This window comes from Hyaena hyaena, unplaced genomic scaffold (assembly GCF_003009895.1).
Source record: "Hyaena hyaena isolate Hyena2069 unplaced genomic scaffold, ASM300989v1 scaffold_109, whole genome shotgun sequence".
In the NCBI taxonomy this organism is placed as follows: domain Eukaryota; kingdom Metazoa; phylum Chordata; class Mammalia; order Carnivora; family Hyaenidae; genus Hyaena; species Hyaena hyaena.
This window is the reverse complement of record NW_024080740.1, coordinates 2,418,869-2,446,868: the sequence shown is the minus strand read 5'-3', so window position 1 is coordinate 2,446,868 and position 28,000 is coordinate 2,418,869. Positions and strand designations below refer to the sequence as shown.

At 40.6% G+C, this 28,000-nt stretch overlaps 1 protein-coding gene across 1 annotated transcript; it reads right to left on the bottom strand.

The window, feature by feature from the left end:
• Positions 1 to 27,995, bottom strand: PON2 (paraoxonase 2). Its single transcript, XM_039236241.1, has 9 exons — positions 27,772 to 27,995; positions 19,281 to 19,351; positions 12,659 to 12,714; positions 7,397 to 7,562; positions 6,732 to 6,858; positions 5,021 to 5,221; positions 2,131 to 2,212; positions 1,258 to 1,386; positions 1 to 637 (listed from the first exon to the last, which is right to left on the bottom strand). The coding sequence occupies exons 1-9, from the start codon at positions 27,843 to 27,845 to the stop codon at positions 479 to 481; spliced, it is 1,065 nt and encodes a 354-aa protein (XP_039092172.1). The 5' UTR covers positions 27,846 to 27,995; the 3' UTR covers positions 1 to 478.
• Between the last annotated feature and the right edge of the window lie 5 nt (positions 27,996 to 28,000).

Below are 28,000 nucleotides of genomic sequence, written 5' to 3'. Positions count from 1 at the left end.
TGGATTTCAGTTAGCCTTTAATAGAACTCCAACTTGTTAACAGTAAACAAAGATGTAAGTAGAAAACATCCTAATGTTATCTCTCAGTAGTCCTGAACACTCACAGTGGTCACACTGTCTGAGCTGAGGTCATTCACATTTGAAGGAAATTCAGTCTACCCTGTTTCAGTGGAATGCAAGCTCTGGCAGTTGGGAGGCAGAGAGATGAGGCTTATTTTGTTCAGTGTATCCACTTGACTGGAAGCAGCTGTGTTCTCTCTCCTTTATTACTCGGCAGTTTTAAATACTGGCCCTCTTCCTTTTATATTAAAAGTGCTATCAGAACTGAAGGGGCCTTTCCTTGCTGAAATAAAATTGATACGATTCGTGTCATACATTTCTGGGTCCATTTTTCATAGTTAAATCCCCACAGAATTAGCAATTCATAGAAAATCAATTGTTAAAAGAAGTTAGCACACTTGTATACCAAAAGTACAATCTAGAGTTCACAATAAAGGGCTCTGTGGTATAAAGTGCCTATGAGCAACTTCCTGTCATACACTGAGGCCACAGAACTTCCCTGGAGAACAGATCCGTTGTTGGCATAAACAGTAGTCACGGTAGGCTTCTCAGATAGAATATTCTGGATGCGGAGAACCTATTCAGGGGAAACAAAAGATTAATATAGAACCACCATACACCCATGTCACTCAATCACCAATAATCCCTGTCTCCCACAATGACACAATGATTAAGAGGACATGCTGTTGAAAACAGCAGTTACCAATCTTTTTAATGTTTAAATGAAAGTACTTTTTTTAAACCTTTAAAGAAAGTACTTTCTTAAACCATTTAGTTGTGCATGCCAACACAGGATTTACCTTTATTATAGTAATTGAGCATTAATGGAAATACTTCCACACCAACGTGAGTACTTTTGCACTACTTTAGTGGGAACAGAAGTCATGTCATGGGGTGAGCTGACAATAAGCCAGGTATTTGAAACTGCCAGTATACCACACAAGGAGGGCACATGTCTTTATAGAAAACGCCTTTTGCCGAGTTTCCACCATAATTTAACACATCAAAAGATTATCTTTCTAAAAGTATTTGAATAAGTGAAATTCTGCCAATTATTGGCTTAGAGCACTTACAAAATCACTGCATAAGTTTATTGAATTATTGGCTTAAAAGGACTACACAAACCATCCCTGCGACAGTTCAAAAGGACTTGAATAATTAAAGTTGAAAAATTAAAGTTTAAAAAATATGAAAAACCTCTGATGACGGAGGATTGTTCGGGTCGTAAATGAAGAGCTTCTGGCCATTAGGATGACAGCCGACCAAGATGTCCCCCGAGGAAGGATCGATAGATAAATTATCCACTAGTGTATCCAACTTGAGTACCTTCCAAATGAAATAACGTCAATATCTAAATGACATGCGAAGCGTGACTAAATAATTTGGGGCTAACCTTTCTTGCCTCTTTACACGTGGGAAAGTTATACACTGCTCCCTGCTTCCACCCTTTTAGCACCAATATTGCTTAAAATAAATTTAATAAACTGGTTTAGAGCCACTTTTCATCTTCCCTGAAATTAAGAAAGTTAGGGCGAAAATCAATCTCTCTAAAAAATGGACTCCTTTTCCCTTAAAAGATGCACAATGATCAGTTAGCTCAAGGAACTCATTCAAAGCAAAATAGGAAATTCTTAATCAATCTAAAATATGTGTTGTGTCAAGCAGGAAGAAAATAATAATGGTGTGGAACCCAATTTCTACCTTCATTTATTATTGAAAGAGCTGACAATGTGCATAAATCTTCGTTGCGGAACCCATCTATTAGTCTTTTCAATTGTGAAAATTCTTATTGGAATTCATTGGGTACTATCACTACTTCATGCAATGGGCTTTAAATCTGATGCAAATATCACTCCCAACCCTCTGCTGCGTGTAATCACTCAGTCCTTGTGATTGCTGGGGACAGGAGACTTGGCCTGTTTCAGGGAGGAGATATTTAAAAACCCAGAATAGCAACACTGGCATCATATTCTGTTCTACGGGAAGTATTGTTGTTATACAGTATAACTATGTAATTACAAAGCGTAATAGATCAATGTCTACTTTATATGTGTAAATTAAGTATTTTACCTTCAACTGAGTTAAGTTCATATTAGGGTGTTTTTCCAAAACATGGATTTCATGAGCCAGTATATCAGCAACGTAGATGTACCTTCACAGAAAGGACACACTGGTTAGAGTTCTGGGCTGGTATGAAGCTTCATTAATACAGTATGGAAGAATAAGTCTTAATAACCTGCCAAGAAGTTCATCAATGATGGGCCCCCAAGGACCGCTTGATAAAGGTCAATTTTTATTTAAAAAGTAGGCTTTCAACATCAATTCATTGTTGCTACAAACAATCACGGAATTGCTTAAATTATTTTTCAAAAGGTTTGTGAGGGGAAAAATAATATAGGACATTATCTTGAATATAAAATCTGTGCTATTTGCCGCTGAAAGGACAACAAAACAAAATGTTTGACTTCCAGAAAAAAAGCTTTTATATTCCACAATATAATTTGATACTTCTAGGTGTCATTTTCATGTAGAAATATATGGAAAAGAACACACTTTATTATTTATTAATAGTCATTCACATTTGATGAAATATTTATGAACATATTGAGAATTTTAGGAGCAGGAGATAAGTATCTATTCAGAGCAATCTGTCTACATCTAAGGACGGTGAATTAATGGACTCCTTGACGGTAATTTTACTCGTTGAATTGACTGTTCCATGGCAACTGTTCTATTGAGCAGTTATCTTGTGTAAAGCCATGAACTCAGTATTGTGATAGACAGAAAGAAGAGGCAGCCTTTTCCCAAAAAGTTGATAGTGTTTTGGGATGATCAGACTGGTTTATACACATTAAACAAATAATATAGCATGACTGGTACCATGAAGAATCCTCGGGTCTAAAGACTGAAGAAATATCTAACTCCTGAGAACACAGGCTTCACAAAGGAAACACATCTGCAGTGGATGTGGAAGGAGAGACTGGATTTGAGGAAATGAGGACAAAGCACCTTCTAGGCAGAAAACATGTGAGCAAAGGCACCGGGGCAAGAAGGAGAGGGGCGTATTTGCAAAATAATGAGTTCTTTGTCTAAAGCAGGGTAAGTATGAAAACGGTCGAAAAGGGAAGTTGAAGCTCCCCTATTAAAGAAAGTCTAACCCTTTTGCTTGCCTTGATTTGATAAGCAATTGGGTCCCACTGAATTTTTAGAATAACAAAGTGGCCTAGTAACAAATGGTCAGTTCCTTTCAACAAGGACTGCGCATTTGCTCTGCACCTGGCAGTGCTCAGCAGGAGAAGTCAAAGAGGGAGCGCCCAGAGCTCGGCTCTCGGAGGGCCTCAAAGGCTAGCGGAACACAGAACAACACAACTAACAACAATGCCAAAAATGGAAGTGGCCTAAAAACAAGCTGGAAGAAAGTCTAATACGCTAGCCAGAGAGGCTGACAACCTAAACTAGGCAGGTGTCTGAGGGAAAGAAAAGGGGACTCAAATGAGGGCAGAAGCTCCGGTGGATAGGGAGGTGAAAGAGAATGAGTTAGAGCTGAATCCTCTTTCACTATTATTGTTTGTCGCTTGGGTGCTGGAAAGTTTGATCCCCTCATAATTGAAAGATGAGAGTTTGGGGAGAACAACAGATGTGGCAGGAGAGTTACAGACCATTTAAATGATTCCACATTCATTTTCTGTTATCAGCAAGAAAGTAGAAACTGTGTCATGAAAAACGACATTTAGTTGTCAAGGAATGCCAAATTTCTTTCCTGTTATATTTGTAGTCATTAAACTGCTCAGTGTGCTCAAGCAGTAAAAGGGAAAGTTAATAAAACTTAATATCCATTCCGTATGCCATGGTTGGACATATAGAAATAGTGAGATAACTCGGGGGGGGGGGGCGGGGTGGGCGATTCGGCAACATCTATACAAGGGAACATTTAAAGGGATCACTCCTTGAGTAAGTGGTTCTATTCTGAGCAGTTTCTTCACCAAACACCTGTACAGACGTGCAAAGAGGAAGGGTTCACAGCACTACATTTAGCCAGTGTCCAGCTGGCCTGGGAACCCACGTCTCTCCGCATCATCCCCAAACCTGAAGGTGGATTATGCTGTAATGCCCCCTTAGGGGACTGTTCCTTACAAATATCTGGAGGAATGCTGACAAAGTGGAGCTTTGGAATTCTCTCTCTCCCTCTCTTCTCTCTGCCCCTCTCCCACTCATGCTCGCTCGCTCTCAAAATAAATAAGCAAACTATAAAAAATAGTTTAAAAAATATCTGGAGAAGCTTCAGTGGTAAATGAGAAATGCAAATCGTTTTCATTAAAAAAGAAAACAACAGGGGCGCCTGGGTGGCTTAGTTGGTTAGGCGTCCGACTTTCGCTTAGGTCATGATCTCGCAGTTCATGGGTTCGAGCCCCGCATCGGGCTCTGTGCTGACTGCCAGCTCAGAGCCTGGAGCCTGTTTCAGAGTCTGTGACTCCTTCTCTCTCTGACCCTCCTCTGCTCACGCTGTCTCTCTCTCTCTCTCTCTCTCTCTCCCCTAGAAATAAAAAAAAAAATAAAACAAAACAGAAAAACCCCCACCTACATACCCATTAACAGATAATTGGTTAAAATAGTTTAGGACCCTGCCTATAACGGAATAATATGCAGCCAATAAAACAAAGACATATTTATTTAAAGGAAACACCCAACTCATACTTTAATATGTATATGTAAATATGGTCCCACTTCATAAAAATTTGCATTTATAAAATTAAATTCTACAATGATATATACCAAAATTTAGATATTGTATATAAACACATAATATATACTTATATATATAAACATATACATATATATACCATAGACCAAAATAAAATCAAGAAAGCTTTGGACACTAGAAAAAGAAAAACCAAAGTGAAGAATTTGGCCCAGCACCACAACTAAGGAGAAATGAAGATACTCTTACAAAGAAACATACTTTTTATCAGGTGAAATATTGATCCCATTTGCTGCATCAAACCCTTCTGCTACCACTTTGACTTCATTTGGACTGTAGTAAACAACATTTGCCCAGTGTAAGTTCAAGTATGTTTCCAAATACTTTAAGAAAGGATCAGAGAAATAGTGGTCATTGGTGGCATAGAAATGTGCCGGTCCAACAGCTATGATATCATTCACGCTGAAAGAGAAAAAATAACGTGTGAGAGAAAATAAAAAGCCAGTTTGTCTCCATATTAAAGATTAAGTCTCTAAAAGGTGTACATAATATGTGGCTTTAAATTTTTTGGTAAAAGCCCTTGCAGGAAAAGCTCAGCTAAAATTGCATGGCTGTAGTCACGTGCAATCTACCATAATATCATTTTTTCAGAGAACCGTTTTGTATGATAACAGGTAATTAGAAGACAGGTCATTTAGCAATCATGCCAGGACTATTATAAAAGAAAAGAGAACTTGGTGCCAAAAGGGTTTGTTTTTTTGACAGCAAGAAATGTAGGGTTGAACAGCAATAAGAAAGGTTATGGCTGTCTAGAGTACAGAGCGGGGTAGAATCTCACTGGCTGGCGAGCCGCTTAGGCCGTCCATAACATTTACCTCGCTTCCATTTACTCAGTTGCCGGATTTTCCTGAGTTCGTCTGCTTAGTGATTAGTCAAAGTAAAGGCCGACTGTTCAATTTCTACCTGACTCACAAAGCCGACCTGCCGAGACTGAGCGGGCACTCGATAAACACTTGCAGAGAGGTGGATGATGAAATTGCCATAGTACAATGCTTCAGGTGAGAGATTTATACACGAAAAACAATTACATTTTTAAAACCAGTTAGGCAAGGGCGTTATTAAATTTAAATTCCAATTACCCTATGCAAAAATTTCTGAAGGAGCTGCTTTCCTCTTTGTTAAATGGAAAACGGAGCTACAGGGAAGGTGAGTCCCCTCTTTCAGAAAGAGCCCCGTGCTACAGAGCCTGCCTGGACAGTATTCATGCTCCTATTTATCCTGAGGTGCATCTTTGGAAGAATGATTGGAAGTTCCATGCCTAAGTCCCAGATAGGGATGGAGAAATTAAAAATATTCATCAAGCTCAGATTTAAAAGAAGCAGTAGGCTAATGCAAGCTGTGCCGGGATGATACACATGATTCTCTTTCGGCCACATTATCAACCGGCTGTATCTCCGGGAAGCAGGAGTGATGCACTTCGAATCCCTCCAATTCTGTGCAGCCATTAGCCCACAGCTACCACCACCCCTGTGAAAGCACTTTGTATCGGTCCCATACAAAGCACACAGACTTCATTTAAAATAGTAGGCCACTCCTTCTTGGCAGGACAAGTATTAGTATTTGGTTGATAAGTCATCTGAAATGGAAGGTGACAGCAGGAAAAACAGAGAGGTTTGCCTTCTACTCCCAAGATGGCCCTGAAGAGCATCTCCTCTGTAACCCAGTGCTTCATCATTTCTCAAAGGGAGTCCTCACAAAACATTAATTATTATGAGTGCCAGTGATTTTCCCTGTTCTACAAGGAAGCTACACACACACACACACACACACACACACACACACACACACACACACATTTCTGTATGTGTACATATACATGTATTTTACCTCTTCCCAAGGCTGAGAGGACCATCAAGGGGAATATACGGAAATGCCAGAGATAAATCAGAGCATGAACAAAAACACTGAGTACCTTGGAAGAAGTTCATGTTTGATTGTTTTTAGATGCAAAAGAGAATTTTCTTCTTCTTCAAATTTAAAAATTTCCACTGTATTCTTGAATTCTGGGTGGTTTACAACAAAGAGATAAACTGTGTCATCTAAAGAATTGAAAGAACAGAGTTAATTTACAAGACATAACGATAGGACCTCTGGGCAGACACTGACATTTAAATACCACAGGCGAAGAAAGGTTGAATGTATAAACTGTTAGGCGACCTAACAGATCATTCTTCTTCCCCTTCTTTCCCCATCACCGTCTGGCTGGTGTTATTTCTGATCGTTGGTCCCCTGACCTTTAAGAAAGAGTGTTTCCCACTCCATATACAGAATTCATGAATAATCTGTTTATAGTTTAATTCAAAAATATAGCTCTCTTTTAATGCAATAATCATAGGTCTGTGAAAAAGGTTATGAAATCTAAACATTCTCTCAGGTGTTAACTGTTCGAAATTTCAAATGTAGCCTTAGTTGCCGCTAGCTGGAGAGTCAAATGATCAATTTATTTGTATGAAGAATACAGAAATAATTCATGAGTTAATTGTCCTTCTCTTACTATAGACATGATCCAAATTATTTTCCACGGTCATTTGCAAACCATGATAAGTTTCTTAATGTGGGTGGCTCATCGGCTCTTACCGCGGTCTATGAAAGTGCTGATACCATGTGGATTAAACGAAGCCAAGTTGAACCCACGGCTGATTCTTAATTCCAGCGCCCTCGGGTTTTCTTCTTTTAGATCCATCATTAGTATCCCTCCAGGCTTATCTGGAGAAAAGCTGTGGAGTCCTGGACATTTTAAACCCTTTCAAAACAGAGGAAAAAGTGAAATATAAAGGCTTAAGTGTGTTTATGGGCTACAATGGTCAGTATCAATAAAAGATAAATAGATCATTTGGTTAAATGTGGTGGCACTAAAGCTACAAACAACAAGAAAGCAGACAGGAGACAATAGAAATAATAGGAATTGAGGGCTAGTGAGCTGTAAGGTGAACAAGAAAGGATTTTTCTGAGTTGAGGCACAAGATTCGGGGTGTAGTCTCTTATGAGAATGACCAGAAGGCTGGTGGCCTGGGAGATACCAGGCAGAGCTGAGGGTGGGGAGAAGAGAAAGTTTATACATGGGCTGAGGTCTTGGTGAATGGCTTCAGTCAAGACTCGCCTCCCTGTCTCACACCCCAGATCCGATCCGTCAGGAAATCCCATTGAAAATATATCCCATTGAAAATATATCCCTTCATAAGAATGTGAACATTCCTCCTGACCTTTTCCACGACCATCCTGGCCCAAACCACCACCGCAATCATGGCAATAGCCTCACAGCTGCCCTTTCTGTTTTTTTCTGGATTTTTCCCTCCAGAAGACTGGGCTCCCACCAGCATCCAAATTATGGCAGATGATGTCACGCCTCTGATCAAAACTCCATCTCGCTCAGATTAAAAAGTGGAAGTTCTTATGACTTACTAAAGCCCCTATATGATCTGCACTGCTCACCCTCCGGCACCTTCCCTGACCCCAAACCCACTAGGTCTCTGCCCCCCTCTCCTATTGGCCACACTGGCTTCTCTGGTAGTTTTCAAACCAACCAGGCACATTCTCGCCTCAGGGCCATTATATATCCATTGATCCTTCTGCCTAGGAATGCTCCCCACCCCTACTGCCCACCAGATATCTAGGGCTCCTAGATTCTTTATCTCTGTGTCAAATGTCACTTATTGCCATTTGACATAGATTTTTACACATACCTAAATGGCAGCCTGACCACACCTTCAGCACGGCTATCCCTCTCCACTGCCCCACCTTCCTTTATTTCTTGTAAAAGTACTACCACCGTCTGACCCATATTCATTCTCTCCCCATCGGAACATAAACCAGGACTTTGCCTCTCTTGTTTGCTGCTAGATGCCAGGGCCCGGAGCAGTGCCTGGCATATAGTTTGTCCTTTTCCCACTGATTGCAACTATCACCTTTATCATGTACTGGATCCCTGTTTATATATTAATCTGTTTGGGGACTCATGCCTATTCCTGTACCAATATATCACTTTTTAACTCTATAGTTTGATTTATAAGATACATATATACATGACTATATGTATATATATATATATATATATATATACACACAGCCAATATATTTATAGTGAATCCCGATATCCCACACTTCATTGTTTTAGCTTCACAAAATAATCTTAAACATTTTTGCTCATTTATTTTTCTGAATAAATTTTGAAAATTAAGTTGCTGTTCTGAATGGAACATTATTATTTTTTTATTTTTATGACTATTATATTTTCTATTTGGTTTTTCCTAGTGCTCGGGAAAGCCAGGGAGCTTTACATGTTCATTCTGAATAGCCTGATACAACTCTTTCACTGAACTCCTCTCCCTCAGGTGGACAGCCTGTTAGTTGAATCTCTTGGATTGTTTTAAAAGCAGGTAATGACGATGTCTGAAAATTACGGCAGTTTTGACTTTTTTTTTCAACCTCATTTTTTTTCTTGTTTTATTGGGTTATTGAGAACTCTAGCGGATGGGCACCTGGGTGACTCAGTCAGTTAATCATCCGCTCTTGATTTCAGCTCAGATCATGATCTCACAGTTCGTGAGTTCAAGCCCCACGGGCTCTGCGCTATCAGTGCAGAACCTGCTTGGGACTCTCTCTCCTCTCTCTCTCTGCCTCTACCCCACTTACACATGCTCTCTCTCCAAGTAAATAAACTTAAAAAATTGTTTTAAATTTAAAAATAATAATAATAATAAAAAGAGCTCTAGTAGATTACTGATGGTCACAGCATTTGGGGGCATTGTCTCCCTTTTTTTAAACATTCATGGGAAGGCTGCACCAGTGGTAATGATGCACCACTGAGAACGATGTCTGCCATAGGTTTCAGGGAAATTACCTTCTATTTCTAGTTTTCTAGGATCCTTCAATCAGGAATGAAATGTTGGATTCTAATTCAGTGTTTCTCAGGACTCACTGAAATGACCTAAGTCTTTTCTCTTTCAAATCTTTGCAGTCGAATTTAAAAGAGTGTACAAAAATTAGGTCTCACTGTGTGTACAAAATTGAACGTAACAGGAATTCTCCCCAATTAAAACAAATCTATCAAAATGCTCTAACCTCAAGGCTGGCAGGCTCAGTAAGCAGAAACCGGGAACTGTACTACTGCTACATGGCCACTTCTATTTCGGATCGTTGTCCCCTAAACAAGAGCATGACTTTAATGCACAGAAAGCAGGGATGGTGATAACTACTCATGATTATTTTAATACTGCCCATCCCGTAAATCCGGTTTTTCAATCTTTTTAAAAGTTTCATTTATTTCTACTTGCAGCAACAAATACATACCAAAATTTACCACCTCCACCATTTCAAGTATAGAGTTCAGCAGTGTTAAGTACACTCGCATTGTCAGTTAAGTATTTTTTCTATTCTATTCTGTGTCATGCAATTCTTCAGTAAGGGTGATGTGGGATCGGAGGTAACCGTTAAACCCAAAGCTGTGGAAAGTGTAGAACAGGATGGGTTAGACGGGCTAACATGCTCAGAGGAAGAACGAACAGCTGCCATGAGGTACCCATTACTCATTTAGAAAGGCGTGCATTCTGGGAAACAGTAGAGACAAGGCTGAGTAATTTACAAGCAGCAGTTAAGTGGGATTATTTCTAAATTTCAAAAAAATCAAAGACAGTCATATAACCGAGCAAGGACAAAAAAGTTGAAGAAATTCTGTTGACATGCCTACATGTTCTAGTAGAACATGTCTGACTGTTCTAAGCCCCTCAGTGAAAATGGCTATAGATTTATGTGCTTGAAGATCTCACTTCTCCTAATTCAGATTTATCCCTATGGTGGTTGAGATCTTGAAAGAGGTGAGTTCTGGATTACACAAATCTCTGAGAACACTTCCTTGGCAAACAACAACAAAAACCAAAAAACCCAAAACCAAAAAGGACACACACACACACACACACACACACACACACCAGCAAGTGCTTTCTACTTTTTTCAGGAGTTTTGCACCTGTAGTTATGAATAATTTTGATGAGGAATCCCAGTGTTTTCTTCTAAGCCTACAGACATATGTGCAAGCATGTGCTTCCAAACAAACAATCTAGAGACCTACTAGAAATATCGTTTTACTCATTCTGTGTAGGTTATTAAATAAAGTGTGTCTTTTGAAACTGTCTTTTTAAAATTTCATATAAATATCAGTGTTTCTGCCAAAGCCTACAAGGTTTCTTTTTTCCCTCAGTGGTAACAACCAGCTGCTCAGTCTTTCACCTAGAAACCATCAGGAACCTGGAAAGTGTTTTAACCCTCTTTCTCCTCTAAGCCAAGTTCTCTCAGTTTTCCCATACATCTCACCAGTTTTATTAGTGCTGTGACACTTCAAAAGTTGCTCTATGGTTTACACACCTGAGTCTCAGAGCCTGAAAACCATGGATGCTGAGAGGGAACAGAATCATTACAGGCTGCCTTCAAAGTCTGATACGTCTTGGGGCACCTGGGTGGCTCAGTCGGGTAAGCAGCCGACTTCAACTCATGTCATGATCTCTCAGTTTGAGGGTTCGAGCCCCGCATCAGGTTCTGTGCTGACAGTTCAGAGCCCAGAGCCTACTTGGGATTCTGTGTCTCCCTCTCTCTCTGCCCCTCCCCTACTTGAACTCTGTCTCTCTCTCTTTTCCCTCTCTCTCAATATAAACATTAAAAAAAAAAAAAGTCTGATACATCTTCCTCAAGAAAAACCAAACCCACAGTGGTGCCACAGACAGTTACCGCCACCCAAGCCAGGGAAGAAAGGTGATCAGAACTTCCTCATCTCCCACTTACACAGTTTTCCAATTAGAAGCTACTGGTAAAGGCTAGCAAACAGTCAATTTTAAAGTCTTTCTACTGTATGGCCAGAAAAGTGACTATTTTTCATCTTCTAAGAATCAAGGCAAAAGTGAGGGGTATAAATAAACTTAGTTGATGGTTTTCTACTTATGAGAGGCTATTGAGAGGGAAAAAGAAAGAAAGAAAAAAAAAGCCTTGGTCTGGTAAAGTTGGTATAGTTTGAAAATAAACAATAACAGCAAGAGTATGAGCTTAAATTGGAGGATCTAATGGAAAGAAAGATGCTTTATTTATTTACTTTATTTATTAATGTTTATTTATTTTTGAGAGGAGAGACAGAGTGTGAGTGAGGGAGGGGCAGAGAGAGAGGGAGACACAGAATCTGATGCAGGCTCCAGGCTCTGAGCTGTCAGCACAGAGCCTGATGCAGCGCTTGAACTCACGGGCCATGAGATCATAACCTGAGCCAAAGTTGGACACTTAGCCAACTGAGCCACCCAGGCACCCCAATAGATGCTATATTATAAAAGAATATAATGTAGGAGCTCCTGGGTGGCTCAGCTGGTTAAGCGTCTGACTTCGGCTCAGGTTATGATCTCAGAGTTTGTGGGTTCAAGCCCCACATCAGGCTCTGTGTTGGTAGCTCAGAGCCTGCTTCGAGTTCTGTGTCTCCCTCTCTCTATGCCCCTACTCCCCTCAAAATAAATAAACATAATTAATTTTTTAAAAAATAAAAATATAATGTAGTATGGAATATCCATAATAATACCCAAATTATCCTTTCTAATAACAAACTTCTGAAAGTTTGCAGTGCATTGGAATATTTTAGTGCAACGCAGTAGGCACGTAAAGAGCAGTTAGTCAGCTGGCAAAGACTTGTTTATCTCTACATTTGGATAAGTTTGAAGACATTTTCCAAAACCTCGTTTACATGGTCTTTTTTGTTCAAAACATATTTTTGAAAGTGAGGAATTAAAAGAACAAGTTACTGTCCTGTAGGCCTCATCAAACTCTCTTGTACCTCCTCCACTGAGACTGGGGAAGGAAGGAGATACTCACCACACTAAAGAAAGCCAGACCATTGGGAAGTATGTCAATGTCATCTGCGCCAGCTTCTGTAAGTCCAAGAAACAGATAAACGTTATGTTCAAACTCCACTATTTGTTAGATACAGCATTAATGGGGGCTTTCTTTACTTTCGGAATAGTTCCAATTGTTTCTGAGGAAACACTCTCTTTAATACACATCCTTTGAAATCCCTTCCTGCAGTGAACCTCTAACTTTAAATGTTAGATATTTTATGTTTACTCAAATCAAAGTCAAGTAATCACCACATTTCCAGCTATAATATAGAAAAAGTTGACATCTGCACACTCTTATGATAAACATCCAGATGTCTGTACAAAAGTAATTGACATCAGGGGAATATTACTTTCAGAGTGAAGGGCTCATAGTCATTTAACCATGCAAATATCCTTGTCCCTCCTCTGCTCATTCAATCTGAAGCAAACACAGACATTTCTCTCATTAACAGAGATAAAGCACCTGGGATTATATATTCCTTCTTTTAAAAACAATGCCTGCTTGTTCTCATAAGCAAAGAAAGCTTTCCATTTAATCTTTAAATTTAGGCTTTAAACTACAGAAAACAACTAGCAAAAGAAAATTAATGAAAAATACCAAGCACCTAAGCCAGTTGAATCTTCTAACGCTTGTCTCTGAGCAGGCTACAATTACTATTGATTGTTTATTGATTGCCTGCAGTGCACTCCACACAGCACAGCAAATAATTAGACATAAGACCTTCCCAGTAGTCTCACTGTGTAAATTCCACAGACAGATAATAGACCCAAACACAAGAAAAGAGGAATAAAAATGGCTTAGATTAAGCCAAATCATGACACATTCTTTGAGTCCACAAAATCCAATCTTCCCCTTTAAGACCTCTCCAAAGGATTTCTCCAAGATTATTTCTAGGTTGTCAAAAACAAACAGCATCTACGCAGCCATTTTGGTTTTGATTCATGAGTTTCCATTTGGCCAGTTGCCTCCAGTGTTGCTGGCTCTATCAAAGTAGAGAAAAGCAAAAGAAAATAAAAATGCCAAGAACTTCACTTTGTAAAGATGACCGCAATCATGAATATACGCAATGCCTGTTCCTTGGCAAAAAGATATATTGTATACATCTAGACATCTAGATCTAGATCTAGATATACTTAAGCATGGTATGGTGGAGGAGCTCTTAGCCTGGGTCTGTGGATTCCTAAGGAGCCACAAATGGGTTTCAGAATCTATAAACTCGCTGAAACTCTATGTAATACAAAATGTCATCTGTATGTACGGCCAAGAAATCCTATGAAAAGGATCCTTGGCTTTCAGCAGGTTGAAAAAAGGGTCTGTAATACCTCAAAGTTAAGAATCACTAGACTCTAGTCCCAAGGTGGTTCTCAACTGGTAATGAGCAGGGACCAGGGGCCTCCACGCCACATGTATGTATGTATATGCAACCACAAACATGCAGACACACACACTCACATGCACTTGTCAGTCCAAGTTTTGCTTTCTAGACCCGCTTAGTAGGAAGTCAATTAAATAAAAGTTGTTGTTCCTGAAAAATTACTTGAAATAATTTCAATGCATACATGCTTATACACGTAGAACAAGAAAAGATACATAGAAAAAAGTTAACAATGTTTCTTTGGGTGGTAAGATTATGAGTGATTTTCATTTCTTCTTTACACTTTTCTTTGATGTTTTCTACCAATAATAGTACTGTTTTAGTAATCAAGAAAAGAACAATGTTTTTAAAAGGTATTTTCATTTCAACTACAGAGTAACTTCTTTCTGTTTAATCCCATCACCTAATTCCAAGAAAAATAAAATAAACCTTATATGTAGCTTTCTTTAGAATATTTTCCAGATCTGGGGTGCCAGGGTGGCTCAGTTGGTTAAGCCTCTGACTTCAGCTTAGGTCATGATCTCCCAGCTCTTGAGTTCGAGCCCCACATCGGGCTCTGTGCTGACAGCTCAGAGCCTGGACCCTGTTTTGGATTCTGTTTCCCTCTCTGCCCTTCCCCCAGTCATGCTGCCTCTCTCTCTCTCTCTCCTCCTTAAAATAGAAAGAAACATTAAAAAAAAAAAGAATATTTTCCAGATCTACTCCCTCCATCTTCACAGAATTTCATCATTTTGTATCACCTCTTTGGTGTGATTACTGTAAGCGTAGTCAATGCTGGAGAATTTTTTTTTCTCCTCTAATTTAGTAATAGTAGTACTACTCGTAGTACTAGATATAGTGTTTACCAAGTACTTTACATACATTATTTTACATAATTTCTATATCCTTAAAAAGCAATCATTATCTCATGTTAGAGTGAAGAATATACAGCCTTTGAATGGTTAAGCAAATTGTTCAAGGTCACAAACTGGGAAGCTGGGACTCAAGTCCTTTCCTTCTGACTTAAAAGCACACAGAAAAAAAACACAACCTAGCAGTGGATGGATTTTCTCTGTCAGAATCATCCCTTGGTTCCTCTCTAAAGACACTTTACTTTGTAAATTTGACTGTGGTCAATTTCATGTGTTGGCTTGTTCCCAGAAAGTTTTGCTTCCGTGCCTCCTACTAAGACCTTCCCCAATCCATATTCTGTACTTTTCATTAAAACCTCTTTCAAAATCCTCTTGCTCTCGAAAGTCTTCTAGCATAGCACGTGTAGGTTTGATTTCTTTTTTCTTATATCTTTGGTAATTATCTATGTCAGAGATGGCTAACTGCTCCCCAGTATCCATATTTTCCTTCTTCCTTTTCAGCTACAGGCATATGGTAACCCAGCCAGGGACATTTTCTACCTTCTCTTAGGATAGTTGTGGGCATTGGCCTAGGTTCGAGAGTACAATATGTATGCATTATCTGGGTAAAACAAACTAAAAATAATCTCCATGTAAATTTTCTTTGTATCCCTTCCTGTTCGAGTCTCGGACCAAGAAAGAAGCAATATGTGTTGCTTCATCAGCCTTTGTCCCACGTGGAGCACAACCATCCAATCACCCGAGGCCATTTGCTTGTCTTTGGATTGGACTGCCATGTAAAAGGAAATAAATTTCTCTCTCTTCTCCGCCAGGTGTAACTTTATAACAAATCAGCCCTTGCCATTCCCAACAGAGTATCCAATATGTAATGTATCTGCTATTCTCTACTTTTTTGGTTCACTGGTGAGGTATGTGTGTTAATCACTCTGGGAGAAGATGCTATATTGGGAAGAGAATTTGCCAGTTACTTAGCGTCTCGGAGCCTTGGGTTCTTATCTATTATACACATTAGAGAAAAAAGAAAAAAATCTATATCTCACAGCAGTGTATATTTTGTTTTATTTTCATAGGTAGACTATAAAGTAACTGATCACAAGGGCTACAAACTTTAATGCTTTTTTAAAAAAATCTCTCCAGCAGCATTTATTGTAAAGGTCTTGATTGCCAAGTGTATAAAACCACTAATTAACTCAAGAGAGACAATCCATTTAAAATTTTCTTTTAGTCCAGGACTTTGAATGCCCACATTTTCAAAGACATTTAGAAAATGTTTTAGGCTTTTAAGCCTCAAATAGACTTCCCTAACTCTTGTCATTATATTTTTTTTATTATCTAGATGTTGATATTAGGCCAAATCTTGGGTGTGTGAGAGCTTGGTTTCTGTCTGTAAGATACAATGGGAAGGAAAACGAAAAATGGGAAAGTGAGCTTATGTGGTGCCCCACAGAAGGCACACATCTGGTATGATATGTGGTAGATGATTATTTATTAAAACAGAAAGACACGAGATGATATGTAAAGAGCACCCAAGAGTTGCAAAGAGTTTATTTCTTGCCATGGTGAGTGTAGCACTGTAGTGGGTGTGGTGTGGGTGTTGATGGGGATGGAAGCAAGGGGAGAGTGGTCTTACCTCTTGGAGAGATAGTTGGCCCCAAGTGCATGGCTACTACTATCTCCCAAAATGGAAACTGACAAAGAGAACCTTTCTACCCGTGTTGCCTACCACAAGAAGTTGCTTTTGGCTGCATGGCATATATATGCCCAGCACACTGTTATTCTTCGTAATCAAAGACCACTGAACAAGTGACTGTTGTTAAAAACATATAACCACGTCCTAATATTAACCACTATGCATCACTAACATAGCATTCAACAAATGTTCATATAGTGTGTGCGAACCACAGAGCAAAAACAAAAAACAAAAAACAAAAAAAAAGAAAGAAAGAAAGAAAGCACAATTCTAATTAGGTCTAAAAATGTATCCCAAATGTGCTTTTAATCACTCATCGTCTTCGCTCTGTTGCCTTTTGAAGTGCCTCAGAGGCATTAAACACTTCACAAGAAGGGCCATAGGTGACATATTTCCTCATTCTTTCCAATTCCAGACAGCAGCTCACACACATCACAACATAAAGGTCACAAACACAGACAGACGCCTGTTCAGAATACAAATGTCTTTAGGCTTGTTTTTCTCCGAGGAGCCCTCCATCCCATTGCGTTGTAACAGCAATACCCTTGGCAGTTCATCCTGGAATGTGTCTGGCTGTGCCCTATTGTCTACTCTGGGACTCGAATTCACAGAAGGCAGGCTCCTCGGGGCCAAGGGCTGTTTAATAATTTGACAATTATTAACTCCGTAGCAAGAGCAACCTTCGAGATCACTGACTCACCCTCCCAACTCTGCACCACATCCCTCACCGATGCCATCTGGCTTTTGCTTAGTGGCCAGTTCTGAAGGGGCTCTTCACGAATGCGGCCAGAAGGCAGGATGCAGTTGCTGAGTATCCTGGGACTCCAGACAACCTTATTTCTAGAACTGTCTTCATTATCCAGCACAGATCTAGCCCGTGTGGTATTTGATACTGAGTTTGTATCTTGCTGCTAAGTGTGTGGGCAGCAGTAATGAAGAGAAGCCCCAGGAGGAAGAAGTCAAGGAGTCTAGGCAAGGGAGACAAGATCGGCAGAAAGGACCGATGCGGCGATAGAGAATAGGAGACAGGGTGGAAGGCCACAAGTCTAAACGTCCAAACCAAACTGACTCCATGACAGGCTTTAAGTTTCCCCTCTAAACTAGAAGGCCTGAGTTCCAGCTTCCCCAAACTATCAGGCAGTGACACATTGCCCAAGGCAGGAGAAACCACCCTTGCAACACCCAGTCAGGAAAGGCCAGCGACCACCCTCCACATTACTGAGGGAGAGGCCTACAGATAGAAACTGTAGATAGGACCCTGTTACCTAATGTTAAAGTTAACCCCTTAGTCGCCGAACAAGACCCTAGGCTCGCTCTGTAATTGGTTGAATTTAAAGGTACTCTAATGTTGTATTTGGATCCCGCCAAAAGTAACGAATACTCTAGACAATGTGTATGGTTAAACCCGCTGTCAATGATGTTGAATAATTATGATTGGATCACTGTTCCCCTGCCACAACTTCTGTAACTCCCCCGTCACAAACCCCATAAAAACCCTACTCCTCCATTGTTCGGGGCTCTCAGCACGGATCCACTGCATTGGTCAGGTCTGGGAGCCCGAGCTTAAGCCCAAATAAACGTCCTTTGCTTTTGCATACGTGACTCGGACTCCTTGGTGGCCTTGGGATTTTGAGGAGATCGTGTTCTGGGCATAACAAGGGCACATAAATACAGGTGTGGAAAGGAGGGGTGAATAACAGAACCAGAAAGAAACTCTGAAGTGCAGATGGCTGCTCTGAAAACTGATAAGTTTCATGAAAATGAAGCCTTCCTGTGTCTGGTCCAGAAAAGGATCACTACTTTGTTTTTGTTCAAAGCACCCTGTGAACCCTGTCTGTTAGTGAATGTGGTTATTAAATATGAGGTCGTTTATTTGCAATGCCAATTCCAGCCAATTTAGCAACGACTATCAAAACTTTAAACACGTACGCTCCCTGAACAACAATCTCACCGTCAAGAAGTTATCCTACAGATATACCAGAGCTATATGTACAATGATATTCACTGATTTGTTTGTGGTTGCAAAAAGCTGCAACCATCCAAATGCGCATCAAGAGGGAAATGATTAAATAAACTGGTGCGTGCAAACAGTAAAAACAATGCAGTAGGTCTACGTGAGTTGATGGGGAAAGCTGTTCACCTTGCATTGGGAATAAAACAGGTTGCAGAATATAATCTTATATAAGATGCAATTTGTGAAAAATACATATGTATGCATGTATTTGTTTGCATTTGAATTGGACATATCAGGAAAACTTTGTCTCTGGAGTTTTTTCTGTGCAAGGTGGAGATTTTGTTGAGAGATTTTCGTTTTCCATTTTTAAATTCTCTCTTTTCCGACACCTTCACTAGCTGACTGAGCACAGCTTCCAGGGGCCACACATGGCGAAGAACATAAACTTTACAAAACTCATTCAGAAAAGTCACTTGACAAGCAAGAAATCAAACAATAAACACAGGATTACACAAATAATCAACAAATTGCAGTGAGAGTGAGGGACAGAAGAAATACAGGTGTGTGAGATAGATAGATAGATAGATAGATAACTAAAGAGGTTTGGTTGATTTAATGTGATTCTTCCTCTGATAAACACTGGTGGTGTGCCAAAATATTGCTAATGACTTTTTTGTGTTTTTGGCCAAACAATGTAAGGTGTATAACAAGCATTTTCTCATACTTACCTATTCCTTTAATGAGGTGGCAGTTTGGAAGGTCTACGGATTCTACTTCTCTGGAGGCTTTAAGTCGATTCCTGTTTTAAAAAAAAAAAAAAATCTATCTATTTATGTATTCCCTGCTTTGTTGCAGACAGGGTTTAAAGAGGCTTACAGTAATACATAAAACACAGCATAAATCTAAAACAGATAAAAGAGAAGAGAGAAAAACAAGGGTAGGAACATTAAAGAGCACCAGTAATGAAGTTAAAATAAAAAATGCGTATCACAAAGTTGTATGTGTGGATGTGGGTCATAAAAGAAAGCCAATACTCAACAAATAAAGCTTGTTATGCAAGTTCCTATGCAAATGTCAGCACAGCACCAGGTCACATTCCACGCAGCTCTGGTGTTGTGGGAAGAGCTCCAGATGTGGAGCCGGCAGCCCTGTCTTCGTCCGGAGGGCCACAGGAGCCAGAAAGTGCTCAGACCCTCTGCAAAATGACCCAGTGTCTGGCAGGAGGCCAAGAGGAGATGGGATTTTCAGAGCCAGGCACCCAGAAGATGTCCTACAGGCAGCTGTTAAGAACTGGGTGGAGGAGGGCCCATCCCCAACCCAGGATGTATTGGGGAAGGACTTCAGAGTACATCAAGCAACTACCTTAGCAAAACTACTTGCCGTTGCTGTTTGGCAAAAAATAAAGTGAAGAGATAATGAGAAAATGGTCAACAGCAACGAACTTCCCCTTCTCCTCTCCTCCACCAGAGAGGCCACAGGGCAGTTTGGGCAAACACCTCTGGGAGCTCTGCTTTTAAAGCCACACGCTTTAGGCTCTGTCTTCTCTTCGCTCACGGTCTCCCTTTCCTCGGTCTCTTCTCTACAGTCGTGAATAGTTATGAGTGCTGGCAGGGTAGTTTACCTTTTTCAAAGTGGGTCACACATACCACACATCTAAGAGACAAAAATGACAAGTTGCTGCGTGTCCCTCTTCCATTCATACCCTCGACAGCGTCTAGCTTCTAGACACCGAATATGGGACAGTCACTGATCTCGGCAACATGGTAGAAAGTTGAGGCCTCCCCCACGCAGAATTACCAACAGGTGGTAGCAAACACATATTCTGCCAACTCGTATCACATAGAAAGGTTCTGTAAATTAAAATGTCAATCAGTCTGTTATTTGAATCATATAACTCAAATAGTGTCCAAATTTCTTGAAACAATATAGCAAAAAGGCTATAAAAATTAAAGTGAAGAAAATATAAGTAAAATAAGTAAAATAAAATTTAACTAAAATAAATATATAAAATATGTAGATCTAAAAAAAATTAAAAATAAAATAAAATGTTAAAGTAAAGCAAGAAAAAATACAATAAATCTCACACTTATAAGTCCCTGGGGTGATTTAATTTTTTAGTCTTTATTTAATTTTATGGGGTTTTTTTGAGAGAGATAGAGAGACCGTGCGAGCAAGAGCAAGGGAGAGAACAAGGAAGAGAGAGATCTGGTAGCACAGAACCCCAAGCGGGGCTCAATGCTATGAACCATGACATCATGACCTGAGCCGAAATCAAGACTTAGAAGCCTAACTGACTGAGCCACCCATTCCACCTCTCCCCCCGCCCCCGGGAGTGATTTAAAGGTGGAAAATACGTATACTTACCCTAATGTAGTAGTAGTAGCAGTAACATTAGTGATAATGGGAATGCAACTGCTGATAGCTATGGGTGGTAAAAGGAAATCAATAATAAAAACAGCTAAAACTCACTGGGTCCACCACTGTTCTATGTGATTTACTTGAATGCCTTCATTGAATTGTTAAAACAACCCTCAGAAGTAGTTCCCTACTTAGGAATGAGAGCGGTGACTCAGAGGTGAGACAACTTTGCTCACCTGCTGGGTGACTCAGAGGTTTGACAGTTGCTGGGAAGAACCTTCCACCACAGTGCTCTACCCCACTATGGTATTTGTCTCAGAAAGGAGTGAAGAGATCTGAGCTCCTGCCTTAGAAGCAAGACTGCCTGACCCTCAGCAGGTTAATCTCTATGGGCCTCAATCTTCTTAATGTGTAAAATAAGCATGAGGCTGGATGACCTCTCAGGTTCAGTGGACACTGTAGGATTCCAGAAACAGATGGAGACATGTCAGTAAGTCCCAGCTGTGGCTTTGTCAAGTTTCTATACCATGCATTGGCTTGGGTGTCAGTTTTATACAACTTACTACGATGCCCATTTAACAATATAAAGAGGCTTGGTGAGCATCATCATCTGCCTATTTCAAAGATAAACTATATGGACAAAATACAATTCAGATGTGTTTGAACAGTGTAGTTGGGTTATTTTTTTACAGTCAACTTAGGTCTGCATATCTGACTGATGATTACACACTGCTAATAGGGCAACCTTCATCAACTAGTTTAGCTGTACAATATCACCTCTAAATATGCAGACTGCTTGCTATGAAAACTGAGTTACACAGGGGTGCCTGGGTGGCTCAGTTGGTTAATTGGTTAAGCGGCCAACTGGCTCAGGTCACGATCTCACGGTTTGTGAGTTCAAGCCAGGCATCAGGCTCAGAGTCCAGAACCTGCTTCAGATTCTGTGTATGTGTCTCTCTCTCTCTGCCCCTCCCCCACTTGCACTTTGTCTCTCTCTCAAAAACAAACATTAAAAAATATATTTTTTAAAATAATAAATAAATAAATAAATAAATAAATAAATAAATGATACACATGCAAATAAGTGACATTTTTGCTATATCCTATATGCTCCCTAACACTTTATGTCCACAGCATGTCTGTGGCTGCATTAGGGCAGAGAAGGCAGTCTGCTGTCAGGCAGACATTGCCAATCAGTCATAGTACTCTTCTTCTTTAACCCACAGCCAGCTTCAGACATAATGTTCTAGGCAACCACTACTGCTCTAGGCTTCTTTTGTTTTTCTCACTTTCTTCTTCTTTTTCATTAAAATTTAATTATTTCCCTTTTAGTTACAGCTATATGATAGGTGTAGTGCAGCAAAGAATACACACTGTCTTCCTTCAACTGAACCAGGAGTCATTTCCCAAATGACCCCTGCCAGAAACATGTACATCAAGATTCTTCATCAGGGGTCCAGTGGCCTTTAAGGAGTACATGGGCAAAATTCAGGGATCCATGGACATGGATGGGGAAAAAAAAAATATATATATATATATATATATATATATATATCTTTATTTAATCCTAACTGAAATTAAGGCTTTCCTTCAATGATGAGTGCAGGCAAGAAACCACAGAACTTTCTACTAGCAGTACCTATGTCTTCTTGTCAATAACAGAAATCAGAAATTGTTACATCACATGTCAGTTGCTATAGATATCTCAAAATACCGTTTATACTCACTGCAACTTCAGAATATCTATTGCTACATATTCATCTACCTTTATATCTATTCAAGGCTTTAATTAAGAAGCCCACATTATTTTTTTTTAATGTTTTATTTATTTCTAGGAGAGAGAGACAGCATGAGCAGGGGAGGGTTAGAGAGAGAGGGAGTCACAGACTGAAACAGGCTCCAGGCTCTGAGCTGGCAGTCAGCACAGAGCCCGACGCGGGGCTCGAACCCACGAACCGCGAGATCATGACCTAAGCGAAAGTCAGACGCTTAACCGACTAAGCCACCCAGGCGCCCCAAGAAGCCCACATTATTATATCATATGTTGGGTTTATAAAATAGGCTAGTTATAGAATTTAAGTATTTAAATTAAGTATTTAGTATTTAAATAGTTAGAGTAATTTTGTTTTGGAGTCGTATGTATTGTATTTTATGCATTTAAAAACATGATGCTGACCAAGTGTCCCTCGGTTGATGAATGGATACAGAAGATGTCACACACACACACACACACACACACACACACACACACACACACTGGAACAGCATTCAGCCATAAAAAATGAATGGAATCTTGCCATTTGCGATGACATGGATGGAGCTAGGGAGAATAAAGCGAAGCAAAATTAGTCAGAGAGACAAATACCATATGATTTCACTCATATGTGGAATTTAAGAAACAAAACAAAAGAGCAAAGGGGAAAACAGAGAGGGAGACAAACCAAGAAAGAGCCTTTTAACGGTAGAGAACAAACTGACTGTTACCAGGGGGTAGGATGGGTGAAATAGGTGATAGGATGAAGGAGAGTACTTGTCATGAAAAGCACAGGGTGATGGAAGGAAGTGCTGAATCACTATACTGTACCCCACAAACTAATATAACACTGGATGTTAACTAAATTGAACTAAAATAAAAACTAAAAAAAAAAAAAAAGATGGGAGGGCCCACACAAAAAAGTAAAAAAGAAAATAAAAGCATAATGTTGAGAAGGAGTCAAGGCATTACCAGACCGCCAAACGGATCTATGGCACAAAAGTCTGAGAACCTTGCCTGAACACCGTCATTACAGGTAACCTTCCTTGAGTGCCTACTACGTATTTGGCATTGTTTTAGCACTTTACAAGTACAAGAATGAACTCCTTCATGTTTTCATAGCTCCACTATGGAGTGGGTAGTATTAATATTCCCATCCTACACATTGGGACATTTAGGCACAGAAAGGTGACATAAAAAACAAAGGTCCCAGGTAAATACTGGAGCTAAGGAATGAATTCAGGCTATCTAGGCCACAGAGCATGAACCCTTAATCAAGAGTCATTATCATGAAATCAACTTCTATTTCTTTCACTTAGGAAACAGCATTACCCATCCAGAACAGGACAAGACAGGGGCAGTTCATTATTATGTTGCCTCATCTTCAGCAAACTAGGAACACAGTGTTACTACCTGGCATTACTTTGTTCCATATCTCATGGCCTTTGACTTTATAAACCACTGATGGGGCTTTATCTTCTAAGTACAGGCTTAAATATAGACAAACAGGGGCTTTATCTTTTGCATACAGACTTGTATAACTTCTTGGAATTCACCCCCATTGGAATTCTTTGGGGCCCCATAGTGCTTGTACTTAGTAACTAAGAATTTGTGATTAGGCATGTTAAGCTGGGAGTAAGTAATTTACTCCAAAGGCAGAAAAGCTAGGAGGCTGTGGGGAAGCTGGGGGCAAACGAGACCTGGTTTGGAGTTTAGGTTCGGCACTAATTACCTGTTGAGCTAACTAGTTGACTGCCTCCAGCCTCAATTTTAACACATATAACACAGGAGGGAAGACATATGTGAAGACTAAGTGGAGGCATAAATGTAAAATGAATTTCTTTCCAAATGTCAGTAAAGGTACATTTTGGTTTAATATAAAGAACTTTGACACAATGACCAGCACACAGCAGTCACACAATGAATGATAAGAAGGATGGTAGTTTAAAAATAAAATCTGAACTTTCAGAAGTGTCCAAAAGCAGACTGGATAGCTTTTTGGTGCAGCTGTCATAAAATCTATCAAGCAACAAGCAGAATATTCAGATGCTTGTTTGGGGCATTCCTGCTCACGCAGAGGTCGCTGATGTACTCAAGTCTCATGATTCATTCAAGTATGTGTACTTTGCAGCAGGTAGCAACTGGCCCAGGGAAATCTGTTGTCTTTCTATTTTCCCCTTTATTGCTCAACTAGGGAGGAGTGGAAAAGTTGGGTGTAATATGCCATCCTCCTCTGGGAACTTTAGCCAGTTACAGTTCAGAAGGAAAGAGACAGCTTTGATTTCATTTATCCATCTGGGACATACGTATACACACACACACACACACACACACACACACACACACATATTCATTGTTTATCTGGAATTCAGGTTGAAATTTAAGTGGGCGCCCTGGGGGGAGAGAAACAACTTGAGTGCCAATGCGCTATCTCTAAAAATAGAATAATGAAGAAGGAGGCACCAAGAGATGAGAGCAAAAAAACCAAAACCAAAAACGAAAGTCTATTTTTTGAAGAGCCTTTCCTTATGGGGAGGTAGGACCATGCTGCTTTTCAAAATAGACTCTAAGGGCCTCCAAGGAGAGATGCCATGCGTTTGAGCACTCCACCTCTAACTCTCAACAGCAGGCACTTGGTATTCGGTGATCGGGCACACAATCACGAGGTTGCCCGATCAAAGACAAGATGCCTAAATGTGAATTGCAAATAAATGATAATATTTTAGTATAAGTATGCCCCAATATTGCAATGGGATATGCTTATCCTACAAAATGGTTCGTTGATGATCTGAAATTCAAATTTAGCTGGGCATCCTGTGATATTTTCTAAATCTAGTCACCTATCACATATCCTAACATTCTCACATTAGCCAATTGGGGGCTTCAATTATCCAATGAAGTTACACCCTAGAAAGTCACTGCTTGGTAAAATTTATTGCAGTCAAATCTCTCTAAAGAAAAGATGCATTAAATTGTAAATTACCTGTAAGGTACATTCTAGGTAAATAAGCTTCATTTACTTTTTCTTAGGTTTGCAACTGTAACTCACTTAAAGGGACTTAAATTTAAAGCTTTAAGATTAGTGAGAAGAAAAACCCATGATTTGGAAAAACTTCAACCTGTGAACACTGATGGTTTGAAGTTTAGGGCAATTTAATGAGCTTGTGAATTTTAGTGGTATTCCTTTCAAACTGAGGGCTGGACAGATTGTACAAAATCATCCAACTCAAGAATGCTCTGAGAGCAAGTTGGGCATTTACATAACATGAAATTTAAGGTCAACACGTCCATTTCCTACCAGTAAGAATTCTTCCCTCTGCCACACACTCTTGCCCCTGCTTGCACCCCTTTATCAACAGATAAAGCTCCAGCTACAGGTCAGCAGAGACAGAAATGCTGGCCTCACTTTCGACTTCCTGCCCCTTATCGCTGGGGCTCAAGTTTGGGCCCCTGTCCTGTGACTCTCTCCAAACTACTGTAATACTTTAACCAGCTTCCCCATATCTGCTTACTCTCTATTCTACTACTTCTCAATTGTTAACTGTATATTAGAATTATAAGGAGAATCTATTAAATAAACAACGCTCATGGCATCTGGGTGTCTCACTCACTTAAGCATCAGACTTCAGTTCAGGTCAGGTAAGGGGCCTTCGGATCTGTTTCCTTCTCTCTCTGCCCCTCCCTCACTCACATGCTCACTCTGGCCCTCTCTCTCTCTTTCTCAAAAATAAATAAACATTTAAAATAATAAAATAAAATCAAAACCATTTATGCCTGGGCCTCACCCAGACCAACTGAATCAGAATCTCTGGGGGAGATTCTAACGTACAGTCAGGATTGAGAACTGCTCTCCTCCAATCCGTCCTTCTAGCTTCATCTCTATGCAGCACAACTAACTGTGCTTTATAGCACAGCAACTAATTATGCCTTCTATGGTTTCAACAGTTTTCTGTTCAAACGCACACACGCACCAAACATCAATAGTTCTCCTTTGCCTATCAAAAGAGGCCCCAAGTTTTGAACTCCTAGCTAGCCATCTCAAAACTTTTCCTTCCCCGACCCTTAAAGTCCCCTCAAGTTGGTCTACCGCTAATCTCCAAACTTCCCCACGTGTTGCCCTTTGTTCATGCTTCGTTTCCCATCTGCGATGGCCTCCTTCTTCCTCATGTGTGTTTCACCCATCCTTCAAGGCCAATTTCAAACACTTTCTCCTGAACTCCACCTTCAGGGGCTCCATCTTTCCTCCTTAAGTCTGCAGGGCTTGTACCTGTCCTGGACATCCTAAGTGATACATTTGTTTTACTTCTCTCCTGCCCTGTAATAGAGTGAGCTTCTTAAAGGTGAGGACGGTGCCTTACTCCATTACAGCACCCCACAGATAGCTGGTGCTCCATATTTCTGGAATCTTTTTGCCGTGAGGCTTATAAAATTTGAGTTGGTAATTTAGAAACTAGCATGTCTCCCCATCCGTGGTTTTCATTATAATTAAATTGGGAGATGGACCAGGCTTGTGCTGTTTGACATTCTGGCTTCAGGGTTCCTGAGTGGAGATAAATAAGGAAGTGATGTAAGTACAGTTGCTGAATATCTCAAGTATCTTTCATCTACGGCGCTAAGAGTAGAAAGCTGAAAAGTTTCTCAAACTTACACAAGGTAGGGATGGTGAACAATTGTACTAAGGAAGGCAGCTGGCTTGGGCAACAAAGAGAAGCAGCATCAATGACTCGAAATAAGTCTTTACAATTAAAGTTTCAGTGCATGAGTAATAGTTTTGCTTCCAAGTTTAAGGAGCAGGGCTGGCCTCTAAGTCCTTACACAGCACTCGCTGGGGCTCCTCAACTTCCCAGAAAGTCTGAGATTCAGTCCAAACTGTGTTGGGTTTTGCTAGAAGCTGAGGTGGGGACTGGAGGTGTTCCACAAGCTGCGGAGCTGAGAGCAATCCGGTGTTCTCAGCCCGGCGGCTGGAGAATCCCTGCACGGCCTGCGCCCTCTCCCGCAGCCGGCGGCGGCCACCCGGGCCTTGGGGACCCGAGCGCGGGGGACGCTCGGGGAGGCCGTCCCACAGCCGGGCCGCGCGCCGGCGGCTCGGTGCGAGAGGGCCCACCTACCTGAGCGCCAGGAGCCTCTCGCCCAGGAGCGCCAGCGCTATCCCCAGCAAGCTCAGAGCCACCAGCCGCCCCATGGCTCGGGAGCCCGCGCCGCCGGACTCGTGCGGGCCGGGGAGCACGGTGGGCGGCGCCCGCCTCCCCGCTCGGGCCGCGCTCCGCCCCGTCTCCGCCTTCGGCCCAACCCTTGGCCTTTGTCGCCGCCAGCTTCCCCGGACGCTTTCCCAGGATG